The 20,282-nt window shown below is 54.6% G+C and overlaps 3 protein-coding genes across 5 annotated transcripts; 1 reads left to right on the forward strand and 2 right to left on the reverse strand.

Moving 5' to 3' along the window:
- Positions 1 to 368: 368 nt before the first annotated feature.
- On the reverse strand, positions 369 to 3,611 carry LOC127587963 (ATP-sensitive inward rectifier potassium channel 1-like). Of its 2 annotated transcripts, none has more exons than XM_052046441.1 (2): positions 3,470 to 3,611; positions 369 to 1,987 (listed from the first exon to the last, which is right to left on the reverse strand). In XM_052046441.1, the coding sequence occupies exon 2, from the start codon at positions 1,974 to 1,976 to the stop codon at positions 825 to 827; it is 1,152 nt and encodes a 383-aa protein (XP_051902401.1). In that variant the 5' UTR covers positions 1,977 to 1,987; positions 3,470 to 3,611; the 3' UTR covers positions 369 to 824. The 2 variants fall into 2 exon arrangements, with proteins under 2 accessions (XP_051902401.1, XP_051902400.1); XM_052046440.1 differs by lacking the exon at positions 3,470 to 3,611 and adding an exon at positions 2,482 to 2,732.
- A 307-nt stretch (positions 3,612 to 3,918) lies between these two features.
- foxred1 (FAD-dependent oxidoreductase domain containing 1) lies at positions 3,919 to 7,848 on the reverse strand. The gene is made up of 11 exons (XM_052048082.1): positions 7,346 to 7,848; positions 6,942 to 7,162; positions 6,312 to 6,422; positions 6,103 to 6,221; positions 5,925 to 6,019; positions 5,659 to 5,760; positions 5,494 to 5,570; positions 5,248 to 5,408; positions 5,047 to 5,176; positions 4,711 to 4,815; positions 3,919 to 4,635 (listed from the first exon to the last, which is right to left on the reverse strand). Exons 1-11 carry the CDS (start codon positions 7,485 to 7,487, stop codon positions 4,381 to 4,383), a joined length of 1,518 nt encoding a protein of 505 aa, XP_051904042.1. The 5' UTR covers positions 7,488 to 7,848; the 3' UTR covers positions 3,919 to 4,380.
- Positions 7,025 to 19,505, forward strand: LOC127589016 (short transient receptor potential channel 4-like). Of its 2 annotated transcripts, none has more exons than XM_052048080.1 (18): positions 7,025 to 7,169; positions 7,357 to 7,449; positions 11,241 to 11,282; positions 11,356 to 11,636; positions 13,060 to 13,279; positions 13,471 to 13,689; positions 13,873 to 14,013; positions 14,167 to 14,343; positions 14,396 to 14,596; positions 16,007 to 16,343; positions 16,506 to 16,645; positions 16,728 to 16,928; positions 17,003 to 17,124; positions 17,201 to 17,396; positions 17,488 to 17,682; positions 17,759 to 17,800; positions 18,067 to 18,156; positions 18,294 to 19,505. In XM_052048080.1, exons 5-18 carry the CDS (start codon positions 13,121 to 13,123, stop codon positions 18,711 to 18,713), a joined length of 2,640 nt encoding a protein of 879 aa, XP_051904040.1. In that variant the 5' UTR covers positions 7,025 to 7,169; positions 7,357 to 7,449; positions 11,241 to 11,282; positions 11,356 to 11,636; positions 13,060 to 13,120; the 3' UTR covers positions 18,714 to 19,505. The 2 variants fall into 2 exon arrangements, with proteins under 2 accessions (XP_051904040.1, XP_051904041.1); XM_052048081.1 differs by having other exon boundaries at positions 7,357 to 7,431.
- Positions 19,506 to 20,282: the final 777 nt, after the last annotated feature.

Raw genomic sequence — 20,282 nt, forward strand, 5'->3', positions numbered from 1 at the left:
GTGCCTTTAGCTCGCTAGCTCAATCTCAAGTGTATCGTTTTTTCTTTTCAATAGTCCAATCGAATTTTAGTCACAAATCAGATAAAAACGTTCCCCGATGCTAATTTGGTGATAGTAGTGCTTTGTCGCCCTCTAGCGGCCATCGGTATACGCCACCGCTTTGCGGTACGTCAAAAACTAATTCGGTTTCATTCATGAAAAAGAACCGAAAGTCCATTATGGGCGTACGCATTTTATTGAGTCACGAGCGACCACCAAATTTCGCTGCGTCCTTCTGACGGCAAACAAGGACGTCGATCTGTCATTGAGCGACTGTTTCGGTGGCATTAATGACAAAGTGCGAAAAGCCCCCCCCCGCCCGCCCCCTCCACACAGTGCAGTTTTTTTTTTATTAAAAGCGACTCAGACGTTAATCTTCTCAGGAGGAACCCGCTGTGCCGTTCACGATGAATGCCCCTTTTCATTGCTGAGGAACTTTCAGAGTTCGGCCCCGAATGAGTCACTCTAAATATCTCGGGCGAAATATTTGGCTGGAAAATCTTGCGTGACCAGATTCTAAATGCAAATCCTTGTGGAACAGGACCAAGTTGGCAAACTCGTCGCTCGATAGAACGATTTCGTGACAGATCTCGCGTGAGGCGGTCAAAGTCGTTTCCGGTTTTAGTTGGACTTATTCGGGTGACGGATAAGAATGTTCACTGCCTGTCGAGTTTGACCCCGGACCTGGTCCTAAATCTGACCAGATGGTCCCTGGGCCGATTTTTGCGTACCTTTTTTTGGGGGGGTTAGGGCTTCCTCCTCCGTACGCGAGAAGGACGAGGCCTTCACATCTTGGTGACATCTGCGGCGTCGTGAACGTCCGCGCCCTGGAAGGCCAGGTTGTGGATGCCGATCTTGTGCTGGTTCACGCGATTGTCCTTCTTGTGTTGGTCGCGCAGCTGGAGCTCGGCGGCGGCTTTGCCCTCGAAGCAGCGGGCGCAGTGCGGCGTCGCCACCCGCACGCTTTTGGAAAAGTTGGAGAAATCCACGCGGTACTTGCCCGTCTTGGTTCGCGAGATGATGGGCAGGAAGCTGTGGCCCCACTGCATCTCCTGCGGGGTGTAGGAGGTGCGCACCTGGCAGACGGAGCTGGTGGACTCGGCCGTGCCGTCCAGGAAGACCACCAGCTCAAAGTCCTGATGGGGCAGCGTGTCGGCCGAGATCTCGTAGAAGGGGCTGGCCCGCTCGATCACGTGGTAGAGCGTGAGGGGGCAGATGAAGAAGAGGTTGTCCTTGCCGGCGTCCACCGTGAAGTGGATGTCCAGCTGGTCCAGGATGAGGGTCTCGCCGTCGGCGGTGGTGGTGGTCTTGAGGAGCTTCCCGTAGATCTGGCTGCCGATCAGGAGCGTCTTGCGCAGGTTGGCCACGCGGATCTGCAGGCAGAGCTTGCCGTTCTTCAGGCAGATGACGGCGGCGTCGCTGAAGCTCACCGTCTTGGCGCGTCTCTTGGGCAGGGAGATTTTGGCCAGGATGACGCCGCACATGAAGCTGTTGATGAAGACGCCCGCCATGGACTGCAGGATGATGAGCGCCACCGTGCCGGCGCAGCGGCCCGTCGGGGCCCGCCCGCCGTAGCCGATGGTGGTCTGCGTCTCCAGCGAGTAGAGGAAGGCGGTGGTCAGGCTGTTGACGTTGGCGATGCACATGCTGTGGTTGCTGCGCCGCGGCGCCGACATGTCGCCGTTGCTGCGGGCGATCCAGTACCACAGCAGGCTGAAGATGAACCAGCTCCCGATGAAGGACGCCACGAACAGAAGCAGCACGAAGCGCCAACGGATCTCCACAAAGGTGGTCCACATGTCCACCAGGTAAGCCAGGTGCTTGCCGGCCTCCCTGTTGCCAAACTCGATGTTGCAGCGGCCATCTTTGGTCACCAGGCGGCTTTTGCGACCCGGGTGCACCTTTGGCTGGGTGTGACCCTGGAACCACTGGAACATCCTGCAAATACCTTGCGGGGGGGCAGGAGTGGGGATTAGATGAGCGGAACGCGTCTTGGTGCCGTGGCAACAATTTCCAGTGTGTTGAGGAGCTCGGTTTAGACAAAAGTAGTGCTTTGCAAGCCGTCGGGTGGCACGATCGGCCAATTGTATAGGTCATGATTGGGGGGGGGGGGGAATGACTATACGGGTTCTTTTTGGAACGATAAGAGACCGTACGGTTGTTGAATTCGTGCAACGTTCAATTTCCGGATATCCGAGTGCAGGGTGAATGTTGCCAAATCAGAAATCTGCGCCGTTTTTGATGAACACTTGTGGGGGCCCGTGCGCGACGCCATTTTGCTGCTACGCTGAGAGGATTATTATTATTATTATTGTAACTCAACTTACATTATTATTATTACTCCGAAGCGTATTGGGCCAGGTGCCGAACGCAAGAATGTCTCATTTTTGGGCGTGTGTCTGGCAACCGCCAGGACTACTTCCGGCTCACGCTGGAGTTTACCTGCCATGCGCGCTCCCTTGCTACGGATAAGGACGAGCTGGGAGCCGCGAGACGGCGTCCACACTTTCATTCTTATGGGCCCGAAAGTGCCGTGAAAAGTCAGGACGGCCGTTGCGGGAATCGCCTCGGCGTCGCCGAAGACCTTCGTCTTTGGACGTCCGAACGTGACGTCATCGCGCGTGCCTTGATCAAGACGACGAGCATGCGAAGTTGACGAGTTGACGATGGCGACTAGGGACCCTGAAAACGGGCTGCGGGACAAGTTTTTTGGGGGGGGGATTAAAAAAAAATCACCCCCCCGCCCCCTCAAAATTGGGAATGACGGACTCAAACCCCGGACTTCTTCTAATCACCGTATCGCCCAATCGTTTCATTTAAAAAAATTTTTAAAAAACGGATTTTACTTGAATGCATCATTTCACTTTGACGTTCGTTTCTAAAAAAACGATCAAAGCCACAATTTAGCACTCGCTAACAAATACTGCAATTGTGACTTGTTCAAATATTAGTTGAAATAACAATGGACTAGTTAGTACTGAATATGTCTAAAAACAAAAAAGCACAAAGGTTGAAAGAGCCCGAGAAATGCGTTACTTTTTGCGATACGCCGAACTCATCTAAATTCGCAGTCCACACGCATGAATCCAAATGGAGCTTCTTTTTTTTTTTTTTTTTAATAGGCGCGAATGTTTGCTTTCTGCTACTGGGCATTTTGCGCTACCCGATCATCGGATTAAAAAAGGAAGCGGGGAGTCCCAATTAACCTGCAACTACCAAAATGAAACCCTTCAGACTGTTCTTGACGAGCTAGCGCGGAAATCTCGACTGTTTATCATTTATGTTAAATTTCCGATTCAGCGAGCACCAAAAAGTTTGCACGACAGCGGTGCGAATGTAAAGTTGATCGTTGAAACCGTTGCCAAGGTCAAGTGCAGCGGTCGAACTTTCCCGGCGCATTGAGAAAAAAATAAGTTTTGTTTGCGCATACCTGAGTGCGGCCTCGTGCCTTCCGTCGCTGCCTTTCTTCCAGCAAATGGCCAACTGGGCAACGATTTTAAGACACACTGCAATGTCCTAATCCCAGCCACATGCCAGCAGCGCCTACGGTGGACCGATTACATGCGCACCAACCAGACCGGTGGTTGGGGGACGTGGGGGGGGGGTTGCCTCACCCCCACCCCCTCTTCCACACTCCATCGTCACCAGCGAAAATATTGCTTCTTCCTGTGTGCCGTGAATGGAACTTGGTTGACAAATTCTCCCCATCCTCGATTCAAGATAAGGTTCTACCATGAGGACATCAACCCCCCCCCCCCCCCCCCCCCCTCTGCAAAAAAAAAAACTAAAGATCCTCTTCTCTTCAGATAGACTCCACGTCGGTGGGCCGGACGCCTGTCACGTCAACGGCTCTCGGCTTCCAATTTCGGTGGCGGAGATGATTCGGAAACGGCGGGGATAGGAAGTCCCTCAGCTGTTGAAAGGAGAACGGACGGCGCCGGCGGGGGGTGAGCCGAACCGCGGCGTGAAAAGATGATCCCGTCCCAAACGGGACCAGGGAGACCCGACAAACACTCTTTGGTGAAAACTTTATTCGGCGTGGGGTTTTTTTCTCTCAAAATGTCGGCAGCTAGATCAGCTGTGACTCATTTGTAAAATCATATTAACAGTACTTAGCTCAGCCTTGCTGCTGATTTTATTGGCCCAATACTGGCAAGCCGATCATAAAATCGAATCTCTTTCCCTGAAATTGGCCTCAAATATATTGGCAAGTTTTTGGGGTTCATTAGGGCTCCCCCCCCCCTGTTAAATATTTGAAGAATCAACAATTCCAGCACTGATTTAATCGAGGCACGTGGGAAGAGCTGGAAATATTTTGTCCTCCTGCGGGATCTGCGCCGACTAGATAATGTTGCTCTCCAAGAGGGGCTCGCGTTCGGCGATGCGGCGGAAGCCGAGGCGGCTCAGGTCCAGCGTGGCGAAGCCCCCGTCCAGGATGAGCTCGGCGACGGCGCGGCCCACGGCGGGCGAGTGCTGCAGGCCGTGGCCGCTGAAGCCCGTGGCCATGTACATGTTGCTGACCAGCGGGTGCGTGCCCACGATGCCGTTCTGGTCCAAGGTGTTGTAGTCGTAGTAGCCCGCCCACGCGCTCCTCACCTGGCCCACAAGCGGCCAAAGGCAAATCAGCGCCTCGCATTTGGGCGGCGGCTTTTTTGCCCAGCCGCGGCTTACCTTCAGTTTCTCAAAAGCGGGAACGCGATGGGCCAGTTGGGGCCAAATTCGGTCCTGGAAGAACTGGTGGTCCACGTGGAGATCGGCGACATCCGGCTCCTCTCCCTGACGCCACACAGAGTCGCGCTTTGATTACGCTTGGGTCCTTCACGCCCGATCCTCCCATTTTCTTGCCGATCGCTAAGCAAGAACTTGTCCGCGATGGCCGACCGCCCGAGTTCTTTGGCCCTTGAGACCTTTTTTGACGTGGCCCAAAACCGCTGCCAAACCTCCGAATGACCTTTTGGCCCAAATGCAAAACTTTGACTGGGAACGAATTGCGCAAGTTGTCCAAACCTCGTCGGGCGACTTGCCGGCGATGTAGTTGCCTCCGAGCCCCTCCCTCCTGAAGTAAACGCCCGAGTGGTCGATGAGGAAGGGCGTGTCCAGTCCGGGCCCCTCGGGACAATGGAACACATAGATGAACCTGAAACGCGGTCCCAAAATGCACCGTCGACCACATTGCGCACAATTGACTCTTTTTTTTCTTCTTGTCACCTTTTCCTCGGTTCCACGGGGAGCGGGATTCCCGCCAGCGTGTCGGGGGGTCCGAGCCCCACTCCCAGCATGCGGGCCACCTCGGCCGAGAAGTGCCCGGCCGCGTTGACCACGACGGCGCACTCCACCGGCTGGTACTCCAAACTGCGAGGCATCCGCACCTGACGGTTTTTTTGAGCCCAGCGGGCTGAAGGTTTGTCAACGCGCGGGAGAATCTTGCGCTTCGTTCGTTTCGTCGGCGCTCACTTGAACCGATTTGATCCGCCGCAGCTCCAAACGCTCGCCGTCCTCGGTCGTGGCCTCGTTGGAGGTAAATTTGAAACCTGGGGGGGGGAAGGGGACACCACGTTGACACCGAGACACCCGCCTCGCGGCTCCTTTCACGTGTTGCGGCGAGCGCTCGGCCCCCACCGGTGACTTCTCCGCGACACTGGACCACGCCCATGGAGAGGGCCTTCCTCCTGAAGGCGTTGAGCAAAGACCACGGGTCCAACCAGCCCTCGTTCTCCACACCTCAACGCACACACGCCGGCGCCGCAGTTAGGACCGGGCAATTCTCTCCGACACATTTTTCGATCGATTCAAATGATTGAGCGCTTAACGCTCGAATGGAGATTTTTCCGATCGTCAACGATCGGGGAAATGGAATCGAAGGCTTTGACGACGGGCGTACTCACCATAGGAGGCAAGCGCCACATCTCGCGCGTTCATCCAGGGAAACTTCTCTCGGAGTTGCGTCGGCGACAGAAGCGACACTTGTGCCCCGGCAGCCCTTGCCAAAGACAAAAATAAATAAATTTTTAAAAACGGGGGCCAAAGTTCAACCGCACAAACGCAGAAGGCGAGCCGCTCTACTTCTGCGTCTTGTAGTTCCCCTCCAAGACGTGCGCCCCCTTGTGGCTGGCCAGGAACATGTAGCCGGCGTGGTTGAAGTGGACATCAATGGCGTCCTCGTTGGGCACGCCCAAGTGCTCCTGCGGAACGGGACGGGACGGGACTCCCCTTTTTACTCGCTCGCCAGACCCGCGAAGCGGCCGCGTTGGCCGCCGGTGATGCCGACCTACGTTGATGTTCCTCAGGAAGTCGGCGGAGGCCAGCGACAGGCGGATGTTCTCCGGCAGGGAAAACTGCTGGCGGATGCCCCCGGCCGACAACACCGACGACGCCTGCGAGTACTGACGCCGGAGTGCGACAAACGGTAAGTTTCGTTATTTCAAGCTCAGCATATTTGGAATTGACTGTCACTATCGTCGTCGTTACTTTGAATGTTTGAATTTTTTTTTTGGTTGACACCAGTCTTTGAAAAGCACACCAGAAATTCAAATGTATTTTGATCATTAAAAACATGGCCCAAGTCAAAATGAAGCTCGCCTCAACTCACGTCAACCGAGTTCCTTGGCACAAAGACAACACGGGATGCGCCAAAGCGGCACTTTTGTGTCAATGATGCCACAATATTTTTGGGGCAACCCCCCCCCCCAAACAAATAAGTAAAAATGGCTCAAATTGTGTGTTATTGAGTGTCTTCCAAGTCTTCCAATTTGGGGAGGTTTTACGACAGGGATGTCCACCGTCCCGCCTCTTTTTCGGCCCCTCCCGGCTGCAGCGCACCTGATTCAGATGATCAGCTCGTCAGCCAGCTCGGAAGCAGCTTGAGAACCTTCCTGGCGAATCGAATCAGGTCTTGGACTCACCGTCATGTCCTTCTCGACCACGACCACTTTGAGCCCCCCGCGGATGCCCTCCTTCTTCTTGAGCCAGTAGGCCACCGACCAGCCCACCACGCCGCCCCCCACGATCACGATGTCGGTCCTCTCCGGAGGGAGGTTGGGGTTGATCTCCAGCGGGCTCCAGGCGCTGCCCGGCGCGGCGTCCGCCACCTTCCTCCTCGCGGCGGCCAACTTGGCCTCCAGATCTGCCAGGTGTAAAACAGACGCATTTTAGCAAGACTTCGTTTTAAGGTCAAAGTCTAGATCGGAAGCATTTAACTTGAGTCTGTTAATGAATGTTTCGGAGATGCGTTTGCATACTCATGAACGTACTGATCACTTTTGGCTTATTTGCTTCCATCTATGTCAACTTGCGACGGTGGCCCAACCTTTAAAAAAGTCATTCCGCAGCGGCGTCCCGATGCTCAGGCTTCGGCGGAACGGAACGAGTCCGCACGGCGCGACCCGTCTGAAGGTGAGCAGAAGCCGGAGCGTCCGCGCGTTCGCACGCAAGCTGCGCCACGTTAACATCGCGCTGCCTTCGCTACCTCACACGCTCGAGGGAAGCTTGCAAACGTGCCGAAAACATTTTTGGGTGCGATACAAATTTGCAATTTGACAGAAACTGGATAAATTCGCTCGTTCTGCAGAAGACGCTCCACGTTTGTAGAAAACACTGTTAGGGTGAGGCTCTTCAAAATAAAAGTGCAGTCGGCTGTCCCCCTCTCACACTCGCACTTTTAAACTGAGAATTAATTTTAACAAATGTTAATTAGATACGTAGCCCACTTAATATAATCATAAATCATCAACCAATTAAAAAAAATCCACATACAAGCAGAAAGTTATTTAGCTTTGAAAGGATCGCCACGGAACCGTACGAGTACTTCCGCGAGCTTTCGGTCGAAGCAACATTGTCACGTGACCACAATTGACCAACCAGGTACAGCAAAAGCCGGACGCTGTTGTACGACCGCATTCGACAAAAGGTGTAGGCGACAAAACGATATTAAAAATGTAAACGATAGATGTGTGGCATCTGCCAGTTTATCGGCATCTAAAAGACAATAGAAATTTTTCTAGATGATGATTGTGTGGAAAATTGGATACGGCGAGTGAAACTGTACAAGCAAGAACAATTCTCGTGTGAGGCGAGAGGGGGCGGCAGATAGCTTGCTATCAATAGATGCGCAAGGTGCTGCTTTAAAACCCGAACTCTGGTATCGCACCCTACTTTGAAACCCAAACTCTAGTTAAAATCCTACTTTGAAAATAACCCTAGTTTGAAAAACTCACATGAAACCTAGACCCAAGTTTGAAACCTCGCTCTGATACCCTGACCCTAATTAAAAACCCTACTGTGAAACCCTAACAGTAGTTTGAAACCCAATTTTAGATTCCCGACTCCTTAACCCAAAACTCTTTAAACGACAAATCCAGTTTCAAAACACGTGTGGGCCATGGCTGGAGCTATCCAAAGCTCACAAACAAATGTGGGGGGGGGGGGGGGGGGAATAAAAGCACAAAAGATGAAAGGCTTGGCCTTCATCCTGCCTGGGGGCCATTGAGAATGCTAAAAATGGCGGCGATGGCACTGGCACTCAATGAAAAGAACTCATTAGCATAGCGAAAGCTGCTGCAGTCGGCTAAAAATCTCACTTTTGTCCTGGCCGCTTTAATCAGAGCTAATGCCAAAGTGCGCTCATGTGCGTCGGATTTGCGCTCATATTGATGCAATTGCTTCGTCACAATCTTCAGTTGCCATTCTGACGATCCGCAGGGGGGGGGGGGAAGTCCAATAACAACAAATGCTAACTTTTCACGCTACTGTAGCGCGTGTACGCGCAACCAGGCGGTGACTTTCCAAACTTGATTTGAAAAGTAAAACGATGGAAAGGTCAGTGAGTCGGTGAGGCGGCGATGAGGGACGACGCGCTGGCACGTTAATACTTTCAGATTTTTATTTATTTTTTGCTGCGCATTTGCAAAAAAAAAAAAAAAAATCCCATTTGATGCTCCGTTTAACAGTCTGCTAGTGAAACGGAAGCCAATCTATCCACACGTCGACATTTGCAAGGGATGAGAGCCGCGCAATTCAGAGAGACCTCAAATTCAACACACTGGGGCCTTTGGTTCTATAGCGTAGTGGGGCTCCTCCTACAACGGCGCACCTGTTGGTCATCACGTCATTCGTAGGACGCCGCTGATTTCAGACGGTTAGCGCAGCGCCCGCGGCATCCCGGCCACGTGTCCTCCTCCAGGTGGTTGTCACGGCGACCACTCGCCCAGCCGTCGCGTCCTTTTATGCAACTCGAAAGAGATCCAAAAGGCTTGGTGGGGCGGCGGGGGCCCAGATTGCGGTAATGAGTTCTTGAAGCCAGGGGACGAGTGTTGCCATGGCGATGGAGGACTCTGGCTGGGTCAGAGCGCAAGCTTTGGATTCTTTCAACACAAGTGGCTTCTACCTGCCGCGCTTGGTGTGCAGAACTCTGATAAGACCCCCCCCGCCCCCCCACACACACACACACCTTAAAAGAAAAGACCGGCACTTTGATACGCAAGTTGAGGTTCTTTTGAGGCAGGCAATCTTGTGTAAACTTTTGACTTCTCGTCTCCTTGAACCATGTGAAGCAAAGGGGGGGCCACTTGAACATTTTGAAACGCGCTCAAGTCGATCAAGAGGGCGATTCCACATTATTTGTGTCGTAGTGTTCATTTTATCAGCTTTCTGTTCAAATGGTTGAGGATTTTTTTTTTGGCGGGGGGGGTAGAGAGGGTGGCAGCAGCCCTCTATCTCACAGAGTAGATCCGGCCCTGCACTTAGCAGCAGAAATACTTTGTTGTTTGAGTGCCTTTTCCCTGGAAAATGGCCGACCACCCCCCCCGCCCCCGCCTCCTTTCCGCGGAAGTCGCGCCGCTTTCATTGGAGGTCAACTTTGAGAGACGGTCAGGAGACGCCTCGGCCATTAAAAGCGGGACAAACGGCAGCGAGCGTTGCGCTGATGACGCGTCTACCGGATGCGGATCTTGTTTCAATGTCGGCCACCATCGTTCGCCTTTTACGGCAGAAGAATTAGCTGCCGAGCTATTTTTAGCATCCATCGCGTTTTGTTTTGTTTTTCTTCTCCCGCCGCACGCACACCGACTACCGGCATACCGCAAATAGCTCCCGGGAGAAAGCCCCGCTCAGGCAAAGCTTCTCGTCGGCTCCTTCCGTTTATTGATACCCGAGATGACCATAATTGGCTATTGATTATCATGCTCGTGATTCACCGCCAACAGCCGCCGGGGCCGCACTCTTCACAAATGACTCTTTGCCACATGATTCATTTGATCCCTTTTTCCCGCTCGGACGCCCCCCCCCCACCCCCCGATTGATTTTGGCGTGTATGAGTTTTAGCGGATTCTCATGGTGATGCACTGACGGGTCATCCCGAATGACTGTCTGCATCCAAAGGCATCAGCGTAGATGGATTGGGGTCGGGTCCGCAACGGAGACGACCACTCGGCTTTTGGAGTCGCATCTGCCGGGTGTTAAAAGCGTATCGTGGCATTTGTGTTCGGGGCCCCTTGAGACTCACTGAAATCGCACGCTTGTTTTTTTGGACTCAATCACCGTTTTGTGGCCTACTCCAAAAAGCCTCCAGCCATCATTTGCATCGATTTTTACGCCGGATGGAGTGTGGCTCACTCGTCTGAGACGGCCTTCGCGAAAGTGGCTAAAGATCTTTTAACGAGCTATGGACACTTGACCTCATGACGTCACCTTTGATTCCGGGGATGGTCATGGTCCTGCGAGACCCGTTTGGGGAATGTGGACCGGTCGTAACGGCTTGGCGCCGCGCTGGTTTAGAAATGATTTTCTCTGCTCGGAGGACATACCGTGAAATTCATGGCAATGTGGCCTTTGAGGATTGGAGTGTCATCTCCGGTGTCCCGCAGGGATCGATGCGCGGTCCTGTGTTGTTCAGTAGGTCAAGACTGCCGCCCCCCCCCCCCCCACCCCACCCCCCCAAAAAAAGTCTCTGGGATCCATTTGACTCGACTCACCCTCCTTATACTGTAACTGCTCAGTGTGGGCGGGGCTTGTCAGCAAAGTTTCTTGATTGAAAAATGTTTGCTTTTTCTGATCCCCCTTTGGCGAAAACCCGCTCATTAAATTGTCGATTTTGGGTGAAAAATGAGATTTCCCCACGCTGTGACTTTTTCAGCCTTCTCAATCTTCTTGTGCTCCTTTCTCCATCATCATCATCATCATCTTCCTCTTCTTCTTCCTGCCAACAGGTGGCCGCAAGCGGGCGGGCGACAGGCGCACTTTGAACTGCGGTGAGGGGACTGCGTCTCTCTCTCTCTCTCTCTCTCTCCCTCTCTCTCTCTTCATTTCACTGCGTCTCTCCAGCGCTCCCGATCCAAAGTCGTCTGCGAGCGAGTTGCCATCGAGCGCGGCGTTCGTTCCGCCGGCCTTGCGACTCGCTTCCAAGTGTCGCGGCCATGAGGACGACGGTCGTGATAACGATGAAAAGGAGGAGGAGGAGGTGGTGGTGGTGGAGGGACGTGTGGGCGTGAGGGATCCCGCATCAAAAACGTCGCCCTGTGGAGAGCATTCAAAAAAAAAAGAAAAAAAAAAGCGAGTGGCTGAATTGCTGCCGGCACGAAGTTCCCATGTGCAACATCACTAAGGTAGGTGCTCTTTTTTTTTGTTTTTGTTTTTTTTCTCCTTCTCATCTTTCACCCTCGCCTCTCCTTTTTCTCGCTGTCATGATTGTAGAGAATTTACTCTCCCGGTGTCATGTGCCACAAAAAAAAAAAAACAAAAATGTGCACGGACCATGTGACGCACGTGCACACACATGCATGGTGTAACTTTGACTGATGCTAATTGGCGTTTTTAGTTCTTGCGCGTCTTCTCCCAAGCACTGCAGTGTGTGTGTGTTTTGGTATAATCCCACTCCGAGCCCAGTAAAGTGTCGTTATTATTTTTTTCCGCACTAGCCCTCGATACCAAAGGGACGGATGGGGGCTGCGGGATGAAACAATGCAGATGCTGCGCTCATACGCGGCTTCATGACACATCCACGTGCATGCGTGCGTGCGTCCCAGTCGAGTACATTCATGTGATTATGCAATGCATGGTAGCGTTTACATTGTCCATTAATGTTCCAATCTGGATCAGATCTGGATCAAGCGGCTTATTTCATCCACGGAGAGCTGCAACTTTGGATTTGACACCTATGCCAATTCAAGAACTAAACGCTTGCTCAGCTGTCGGGTTTGGTCGGTTCCTGGAGCAAAAACACCAAAAATGGATTGATTGCGTTTTGGCATCGAGACAGAACCAGTTTCAAATACTGGAGGCCTCACCGAAACAAGACCGTGACGCTTTCGTTGCCTTTTAAGGTGCCCGCGCCGCATTAATGACTTGACTTTATTGCCCACTTTGTTAGAGACGTTTCCTTGTTAGGACACTTTGGCACCGAGGAGGGCAAAAACAAAACCAAGCGAGTGCCGGAAGCATCTCGGTTTGGCGGCCGCGGTCGCCAGGCAACCTGGGGCACTGTCAATCAATTAGCAAGCTAATGGTGTTTACTTTCGGACAAGGTTGGCCCTGCCTGTCAATCAGCTCTGGCCCCGGGGGCCGCCAGCGCCTCGGGCTAATGTCGTTACTCGCGTCGCTAATTGTAATTAGCTTCGTTGAGACCCGACCAAAAAGGATTACGCCACTTAGCCTTCATGTCGATGGCTTCTTACTGACATGTGAGACTTGAGCATCGTCTCGGTTTGATTCTTTATTTTGGAAGTTTGTTCCGTGCCTGCACTGTCTCAGGTGACTCATGGAGGGGGGGGGGGGGGCTTTACTCTTCTTTCGGACAGTTTGAGGAACTTTTTGCTTATTTTCCAGTTCCTTTTCGGCGCACACAGGGCTACTGTTGCTAGGCAACCGCTAACGCTGTCAATCATCCATCTTCCGATCCGCTCGTCCTCACAAGGGAGGCGGGGCTTGCCCGTAGCCTATCCCAGCCGCCTTCGGGCAAGCGGGTCCGCCCTCAATCGCAGTTCTGTCGATCAAAGATTTTGAAAATGTGTGTCCCCGTTCTGGCTTCAGGACGACGCCTTCATGCCCGGCGTTAGCGCCCGTTAGCGTCCGTTAGCGTGAGGCGGGGGCCATGTCCCAGCTGTACTACCGGCGCTCGGACAGCTTGTCGTACCGCGACCGCATCCCCCTGAGGATCGTGCGGGCCGAGTCGGAGCTGTCGGCGTTGGAGAAGGCTTACCTGGGCGCCGTGGAGAAGGGCGACTATGCCAGCGTCAAGCAGGCCCTGCAGGTGAGGACCCAAAGGACGTTCCGAATAAATCCTTAGCTACCAAAAATTGACACACGAGCGCAGTGATGCGTTTACGGTAAGCGCGAAAGGAGTTTTTCAAGGTATGAGCGTCGGAAAGACGGAGACGGGCAGACTCAAAGGCAGATATTCTTTCTCCTCGCCACGAAACTTTGGCTTTCCTGCCCCGGCAGGAGGCCGAGATCTACTTCAAGATCAACATCGACTGCATCGACCCGCTGGGCCGCACGGCGCTGCTCATCGCCATCGAGAACGAGAACCTGGAGATCATCGAGCTGCTGCTGAGCTTCGGCGTTTACGTGGGCGACGCCCTGCTGCACGCCATCCGCAAGGAGGTGGTGGGCGCCGTCGAGCTGCTGCTCAACCACAAGAAGCCCAGCGGCGGCGTGCAGGTGAGCCATTTCCGCGGGACCCCCCCCCCCCCACCCCCCCGCTTCAGGGAGGCGGAGCTTTCCCAAACGGCCGAAAGAAAGGAAAGCCCGCTGGCTGGATTTTCCTTTTCGGGCGTGGCTGAATCCAGACGACTCCCCCCAAAATTTGCTAACGAGGCGTGGCCTTGCGCCCCCCCCCGTCAGGTCCCTCCCATCCTATTGGACAAGCAGTTCTCGGACTTCACGCCGGACATCACGCCCATCATCCTGGCGGCGCACACCAACAACTACGAGATCGTCAAGCTCCTGGTGCAGAAGGGCGTGTCCATGCCGCAGCCGCACGAGGTGGGGCTCCCCCCCCCCCCCTCCCCAGAGACATCGCTGTTGTAGCTAATTGTCAGCAATTGGCCTATTGGAAGGTCCATAAAGTAGGAGGAGCTCCGGGGAGGGGTAATCATTCACTGTGGAGTTGAGCGTGTGTGCGTGTGTGTGCGGCAGGTGCGCTGCAACTGCGTGGAGTGCGTGTCCAGCTCGGACGTGGACAGCCTGCGGCACTCGCGCTCGCGCCTCAACATCTACAAGGCGCTGTCCAGCCCGTCGCTCATCGCGCTGTCCAGCGAGGACCCCTTCCTCACCGCCTTCAGGCTCAGCTGGGAGCTGCAGGAGCTCAGCAAGGTCAGCCAAAGCGCTACTTTTGTCCCAACGGCCGTTTAACCCGCTTTTGCAGGTGGAGAACGAGTTCAAATCGGAATACGAGGAGCTGTCCCGGCAGTGTAAGGAGTTTGCCAAAGACCTGCTGGACCAGACCAGAAGCTCCCGAGAACTGGAGATGATCCTCAACTACCGAGATGACGTCAACCTCCTGGAGGAGGAGGCCAACGGAGACCTGGCCCGACTCAAGCTGGCCATCAAGTACCACCAAAAAGAGGTAGCCGACCAACCTCAACCTCGTCCCGTCGAGTCGTCCCCTTGCATGCGGACACGACCCCCCCTCGTCCCCCCCCCCCCCTCCCGACGTCATCGGGCCGTTGTCTGGTAACCTTGTCGCGTCGGCGCCCACTTAGCCTGTGACGTCGTCACCTTCTCCCGTCTCTTGCCGGCATCGTCACCCCCCCCCCCCCCCGCTAAACTCGCCCCCTCAAATGCGTGCACTCGCAACCCCGCTGGTCCGGACGGGACACGAAACGGGAAAGCAACGCAGAGTGAGTCCAGTTGAAGCAAAAGTGCCGCCAGGCTCACATCCGCACTTGATCAAGTGCAAATGAAAGTGAGGCCCTCCCCCTGACCCCCCCCCGGGCGAGCAAGCAGGCGGGAGATCATCTGCGCTTTTAACGCTCATCTCATCTCATCATTCGCCGCTTCCGTCACACGCAGACAAATCGCAAAGCGTCTTCGGTGGTTCCGAGGTTCCGCTTCTAATTCCACCGCAGTCCGTTTCGGTGGAACGGCCCCCCAGGGGGGAGCCGCGCTCCATTAGTTTTAAAGCACGTTCGGGGGGGGGGGGGCAGTGAACCCGAGCGCAGAGGAAACATTCAATTTTTCCTGTTTGTCTGCTTTGGTGACTTCTTGGAGGAAAGCGAGAGAAATTGCACGGCGACTGCTCGTTTGCTCTTTGAAGTGGGGCCCGCGGGAAGGCCCGACTGGAGCTGACGGATTGAAACCAGTTGACCGCCCGCTCTTGCAATTTCCCGCGTTGGAAGCGGATCACCTCGTGCGCTCAAAAGATCCGCACCAGGTCGTCCTACTTTTCAACGTCCCCCCCCCCCCCCCATTTCATCCAAATGGGCCGTGACTCGACGGCGGCCGTGTTTCACGCCCGCAGACGCTTTTCACTTTTCTTCTCGACTTTTGTGTTCCTTTGACATTTTTTTTTTTACATCTCGAAATGTGAGTCACTCCACCGCCGCTCGCTCGCACTCAATTTAGGAGCCCTTGTTGCCATGGTAACCGGGCTGCAGAGTTGGCACCCGCACATTGCGGGTCGACGCTTCGCCGCTCTGATCTTGCGACTCGACGTGCTTTTGTGTGCGGACCTCCGCCATCTGAAACGTGGCGGCGGCAGCCTGCAAAGATGTGGTTTTTATCACCGCCTCCGGATCCGAGCCATCTGGCCCCGCCCCTGAACTGCGACCGCACATGTGCCCGGGAAAAAAAAAAAGACCAAACCCCAAAAGTGGAGAAAAATATGATCGTGCCTATTCCACTCCGATCCTGTAGGTGGCAGTAAACGGCAAGCGGTTTTCAGCAGGTCGCTCTGCCGCGACCGCTCCTCTTTAGCCCCGTTGGGGTCGGCGAAGGTCGCGTCGGGGGCCCTGGTCCTGATCTTTGCCGTTTTCAGTTTGTAGCGCAGCCCAACTGCCAGCAGCTGTTGGCGTCGCGCTGGTACGACGAGTTCCCGGGCTGGAGGCGGCGCCACTGGGCCGGCAAGTTCCTGACGTGCGTCTTCATCGGGCTGCTGTACCCGGCGTTGGCCCTGTGCTACCTGGCGGCCCCCAAGAGCCGCTACGGGCTGTTCATCCGCAAGCCCTTCATCAAGTTCATCTGCCACACCGCCTCCTACCTCACCTTCCTCTTCCTGCTGCTGCTGGCGTCGCAGCACGTCGTCACCACCGAGCAGGACCGCCAGGGGCCGGCGCCCACCGCCGTGGAGTGGATGATCCTGCCCTGGGTGCTGGGTGAGTCCAGGTCGGGGCGGGGGGGGATGCCGGATGGCATCAAGCGGCCGCCGAGCTAGCGGCCGCCGAGCTAGCGGCCGCCGAGCTAGCGGCCGCCGAGCTAGCGGCCGACGAGCTAGCGGCCGCCGAGCTAGCATCCAACCTCCCGTGGCGTGTTTGCAGGCTTCATCTGGGCCGAGGTCAAGCAGATGTGGGACGGAGGTTTCCAGGACTACGTGCACGACTGGTGGAACCTGATGGACTTTGTGATGAACTCCCTGTACCTGGCCACCATCTCCCTGAAAATGGTGGCCTACGCCAAGGTAGCAACCGGCGCTAGGGTCCGGGACGCGGATCCGCCCGCGTGGTGCTCACCCGTCTGCATCTCGGCCCCGTCATTTGCAGTACGGCGGCAGCAAGCCCAGGAACCAGTGGGAGATGTGGCACCCGACCCTGGTGGCGGAGGCGGTGTTCGCCATCGCCAACATCTTCAGCTCCCTGCGTCTCATCTCGCTGTTCACGGCCAACTCCCACCTGGGCCCGCTTCAGATCTCCCTGGGCCGCATGCTGCTGGACATCCTCAAGTTCCTCTTCATCTACTGCCTGGTAGGCTGGCGAGACGAGGGAGACGCTTTGGCTTGTGAAATCGCTTACACCCCCCTACCGACACTCCCCTCCAGGTTTTGCTGGCTTTCGCCAACGGACTGAACCAGCTGTACTTCTACTACGAAACCAAAGCCTCGGACGAGCGGGCCAAGTGCAAGGGCATCCGCTGCGTGGAACAGAACAACGCTTTCTCCACGTGAGTCTCGGGTGTCGTCGCGCCCGATCGCCTCCTCATCTCGGGACATATTGATTGGCCTCCGAATCTCGCGCAGGCTCTTCGAGACCCTGCAGTCGCTGTTCTGGTCCATCTTCGGCCTGATCAGCTTGTACGTGACCAACGTGGACGCCGAGCACCAGTTCACCGAGTTTGTGGGCGCCACCATGTTCGGCACGTACAACATCATCTCGCTGGTGGTGCTGCTCAACATGCTCATCGCCATGATGAACAACTCCTACCAGCACATCGCGGTGAGCGAGCGCCGAAGCCTTGCGCAGGGGGGGGGGGGGGGCCCGCCGCCACCGCCGCGCTGACCCGCCACCGCGTGTCCCTTCCGCTCAGGACCACGCCGACATCGAGTGGAAGTTTGCCCGCACCAAGCTGTGGATGAGCTACTTTGAGGAGGGGGCCACCCTGCCGCCGCCCTTCAACGTGGTCCCCAGCCCCAAGTCCGTCTGGTACCTGGTCCGCTGGCTGAGGGCGCGAGCGTGCCGGGGCCACGCCCGCGCCCGGCGCGAGACCGTGGGTGCCATCGGGGTAAGGGAGCCGCTCCCAAAGCTTTAAGATGGGGGGGGGGGGCTGTCTGGTCTCAAGGTGTTTGTCTCCCGTGCAGAGGCGAGCTGCGGAGAACCTGAGAATAAATCATCAGTACCAGGTAAGCTCCGCCCCTTTGGTGTGTCTATATCACTGCCTTTCCATCTGCTGCTGGAAGACATTAGTGATGAGTCATAGCGCCACTCAGTGGGGTGTCGGGTTCTATTTGTGTGTGTCGGAGGGGGGTGGGGGGCGCATCTTTCTCTATTTCTTTGCCGCCCGCCATTTCTCTACCGCTTAACGGGCCGTGACGTCTCCGCGGAGACGGGCGGCGGCGGCGAGTTGACGAGGTGCTAACGGCCTCTCGGTCGGGACACGTGCGCGCAGGAGGTGCTGCGGAACCTGGTGAAGCGCTACGTGGCCGCCATGATCCGAGACGCCAAGACGGAGGAAGGCCTGACGGAAGACAACTTTAAGGTGGGCCCCTCCCACCCCCCAGAGCATCATTTTCAGGAGCGTTTGCAATGACGAGTGTCAATCTGTGGCGAAGCTTAAGCGGCGTGCTACACAACAGCCTTCCCGTGAACTCGAATTGAGCATCTGTGTCGCGACAGGAGCTGAAGCAGGACATCTCCAGCTTCCGCTACGAGGTGATGGGCATGATGAAGGCGGGGCGAGCGAGCTTGCAGTGCGGCGCCCGCGGCCCGGCCGAGTCCGCCCCCTTCAAGATGGCCGCCGGCGCGGCGGCCAAGAGCAAAGCCAACCGCTTCAAGATGGCCGCCTCCCTCTTCCGGCGCATGGCATGGACCCCCGAAGCCCCAAACGGGCTCCTCAACGGCGACTTGACCGCATTCTGTGAGCGACACCCCCTCGGGGGCGGCCACCGCCGATGGCGCGACGCCCGCCCAGCCGGGCCCCCGGAACTTTCCAGAAAAATGTACCCGCTGTCGGAGGAGGCGGAAGAGGACGAAGAGGGCCCGACCTGTGCGGGCGCCGGTGGCGTGGCGGAGCGGGAAGACGAGAGCGTGGCCTGAACTTTGACCTCCAAGCGGGTCGACCTTCAACGGGAGCCTCAAGGATACGGTGGCGGTTTGTCGTGCTCAGTTTCCACACCGAGCACTGCGGTCTCGTCTTGCACCCGCAGCATGTTTTTTTATTTTTTATGTGTACGGAAATGCAAAAGTAGCACAGATGGGTACGGAGGAAGCCACGGCGCCGGCCACAGAATGGGTTCGATGACAAGTGTTAGCGGAAATGCTAACAAAGGCGGAAGAGCAATGCGCTCGTTCAAATCATTTGAATCCCCGGAGTCGTTTGCGCAACACAATGCATGACAAGGAGTGTGCATGACGGTGTCTGACTAAATGTAATGAGAGAGAGAAAGTTTATTTGAGCAGAATCCCGTGGCGGCATGAATAGTCTTTGCCTTACTTCAATTTTTGAGTGCACTTTACTCGAATGAGTTAAATTTCCTCTGGTCGTTGTCCGTGATTCTTTTCTATGCAAGCAAAAGATGGGAGGTGGGGCCTTTGGACGCCCACCACTAGGGGCGCCCTTTCCCACGCCAAACGGAGTCGAGCAGAATGGGCGCCTTCCCGACAACTTGGAGTTTTCCCTTTTTGCTGGGACTCCTCACCTGTTGATTGTTGTCAAGCAGTGACAAGTCATGAAAATAAACGTGGGCGGAAAAAAAAAAATCACATTTGTCTCACGTGACTGATCACAAACGCGCGATGTCAGTACTTCACAAGGAAAAACTTGCTTGACGGAGGAGACGAATGTTTTTGACACGCAGATGTCCCGTGAATTTTTTTTTCAGATTTTGGTTGTGGGGAAAATGTATACATAAAAGTCACACATATAAAAAAACCCCACAATGAATAAAAATTTCATATTGGTAAAAGTCAGGCGTTTTTAAGGTGAAAAGTTGAACGTTTCTGGGGAAAAAAAATTTTCAGAAGGGGGGGAAAAAAGTTATTTTCTGTAATTTGACAAAGGGGGAAAAATTATATTAATCGCGATTAAATGGTGTAATTAACTCAATTGCAATTAATCGCACTTTATATCTTGTATCTAAATTTCCTTTGATTTCTTTCCCACTTCTCCAACATGGAATAGTAGATCAGTTTTTCTTGAAGAAACTTTGTATGTTTTGAATAACAAACTGTGTGTATTTGCAGAAAAAAAAATCTTTATATGAGCAAAAAAGTTTTCAATATTTCTGGCGGAAAAAAAAATCCTCTTAAATTTGAGAAACGATATATTTGGAGCGAAACTGAGCTAATCTAATGTCTCACCCTAGTTCTATTTTGTATCTCTCAAAGACTTTCATTTCAGATTTTTTTTTTTCTCCTCACTTGACTGATTTCGTTTGTGTACGTGCCAGGCCCCTGCACTGACATATTTTGACCCCTAGAGGGAGACGTCATCGCAGGATGCCCACGCAGGACTTGACCGGTAAGTCATTTTTATTCGCAACACCAAATCATTTCATTTTCATCCACAAAGTGATGATGGCCGTCAAAAACGAAATCTCCATTTGGACTGACTGCGCTACAAAGGGTATTCACGTCCCCCTAGTCCAAAAAAGAAACAAAATATTA

The sequence above is a fragment of the Hippocampus zosterae genome, chromosome 16, assembly GCF_025434085.1.
Source record: "Hippocampus zosterae strain Florida chromosome 16, ASM2543408v3, whole genome shotgun sequence".
NCBI lineage: Eukaryota > Metazoa > Chordata > Actinopteri > Syngnathiformes > Syngnathidae > Hippocampus > Hippocampus zosterae.

Coding starts and splice junctions, on each gene's coding strand:
- LOC127587963 (XM_052046440.1), bottom strand. CDS start 2,551: ATGAAAGTGTGGACGCCGTCTCGCGGCTCCCAGCTCGTCCTTATCCGT. Junction 1,988..2,481: donor CAAGGGAGCGCGCATGGCAG/GTAAACTCCAGC, acceptor CCCCCCCGCAAG/GTATTTGCAGGATGTTCCAG.
- foxred1 (XM_052048082.1), bottom strand. CDS start 7,487: ATGTTAACGTGGCGCAGCTTGCGTGCGAACGCGCGGACGCTCCGGCTT. Junction 6,423..6,941: donor TGGTCGAGAAGGACATGACG/GTGAGTCCAAGA, acceptor CTCCGGCGTCAG/TACTCGCAGGCGTCGTCGGT. Junction 5,761..5,924: donor TGTGGCGCTTGCCTCCTATG/GTGAGTACGCCC, acceptor GTGTGCGTTGAG/GTGTGGAGAACGAGGGCTGG.
- LOC127589016 (XM_052048080.1), top strand. CDS start 13,121: ATGTCCCAGCTGTACTACCGGCGCTCGGACAGCTTGTCGTACCGCGAC. Junction 14,597..16,006: donor TCAAGTACCACCAAAAAGAG/GTAGCCGACCAA, acceptor TGCCGTTTTCAG/TTTGTAGCGCAGCCCAACTG. Junction 16,646..16,727: donor AAATGGTGGCCTACGCCAAG/GTAGCAACCGGC, acceptor CGTCATTTGCAG/TACGGCGGCAGCAAGCCCAG.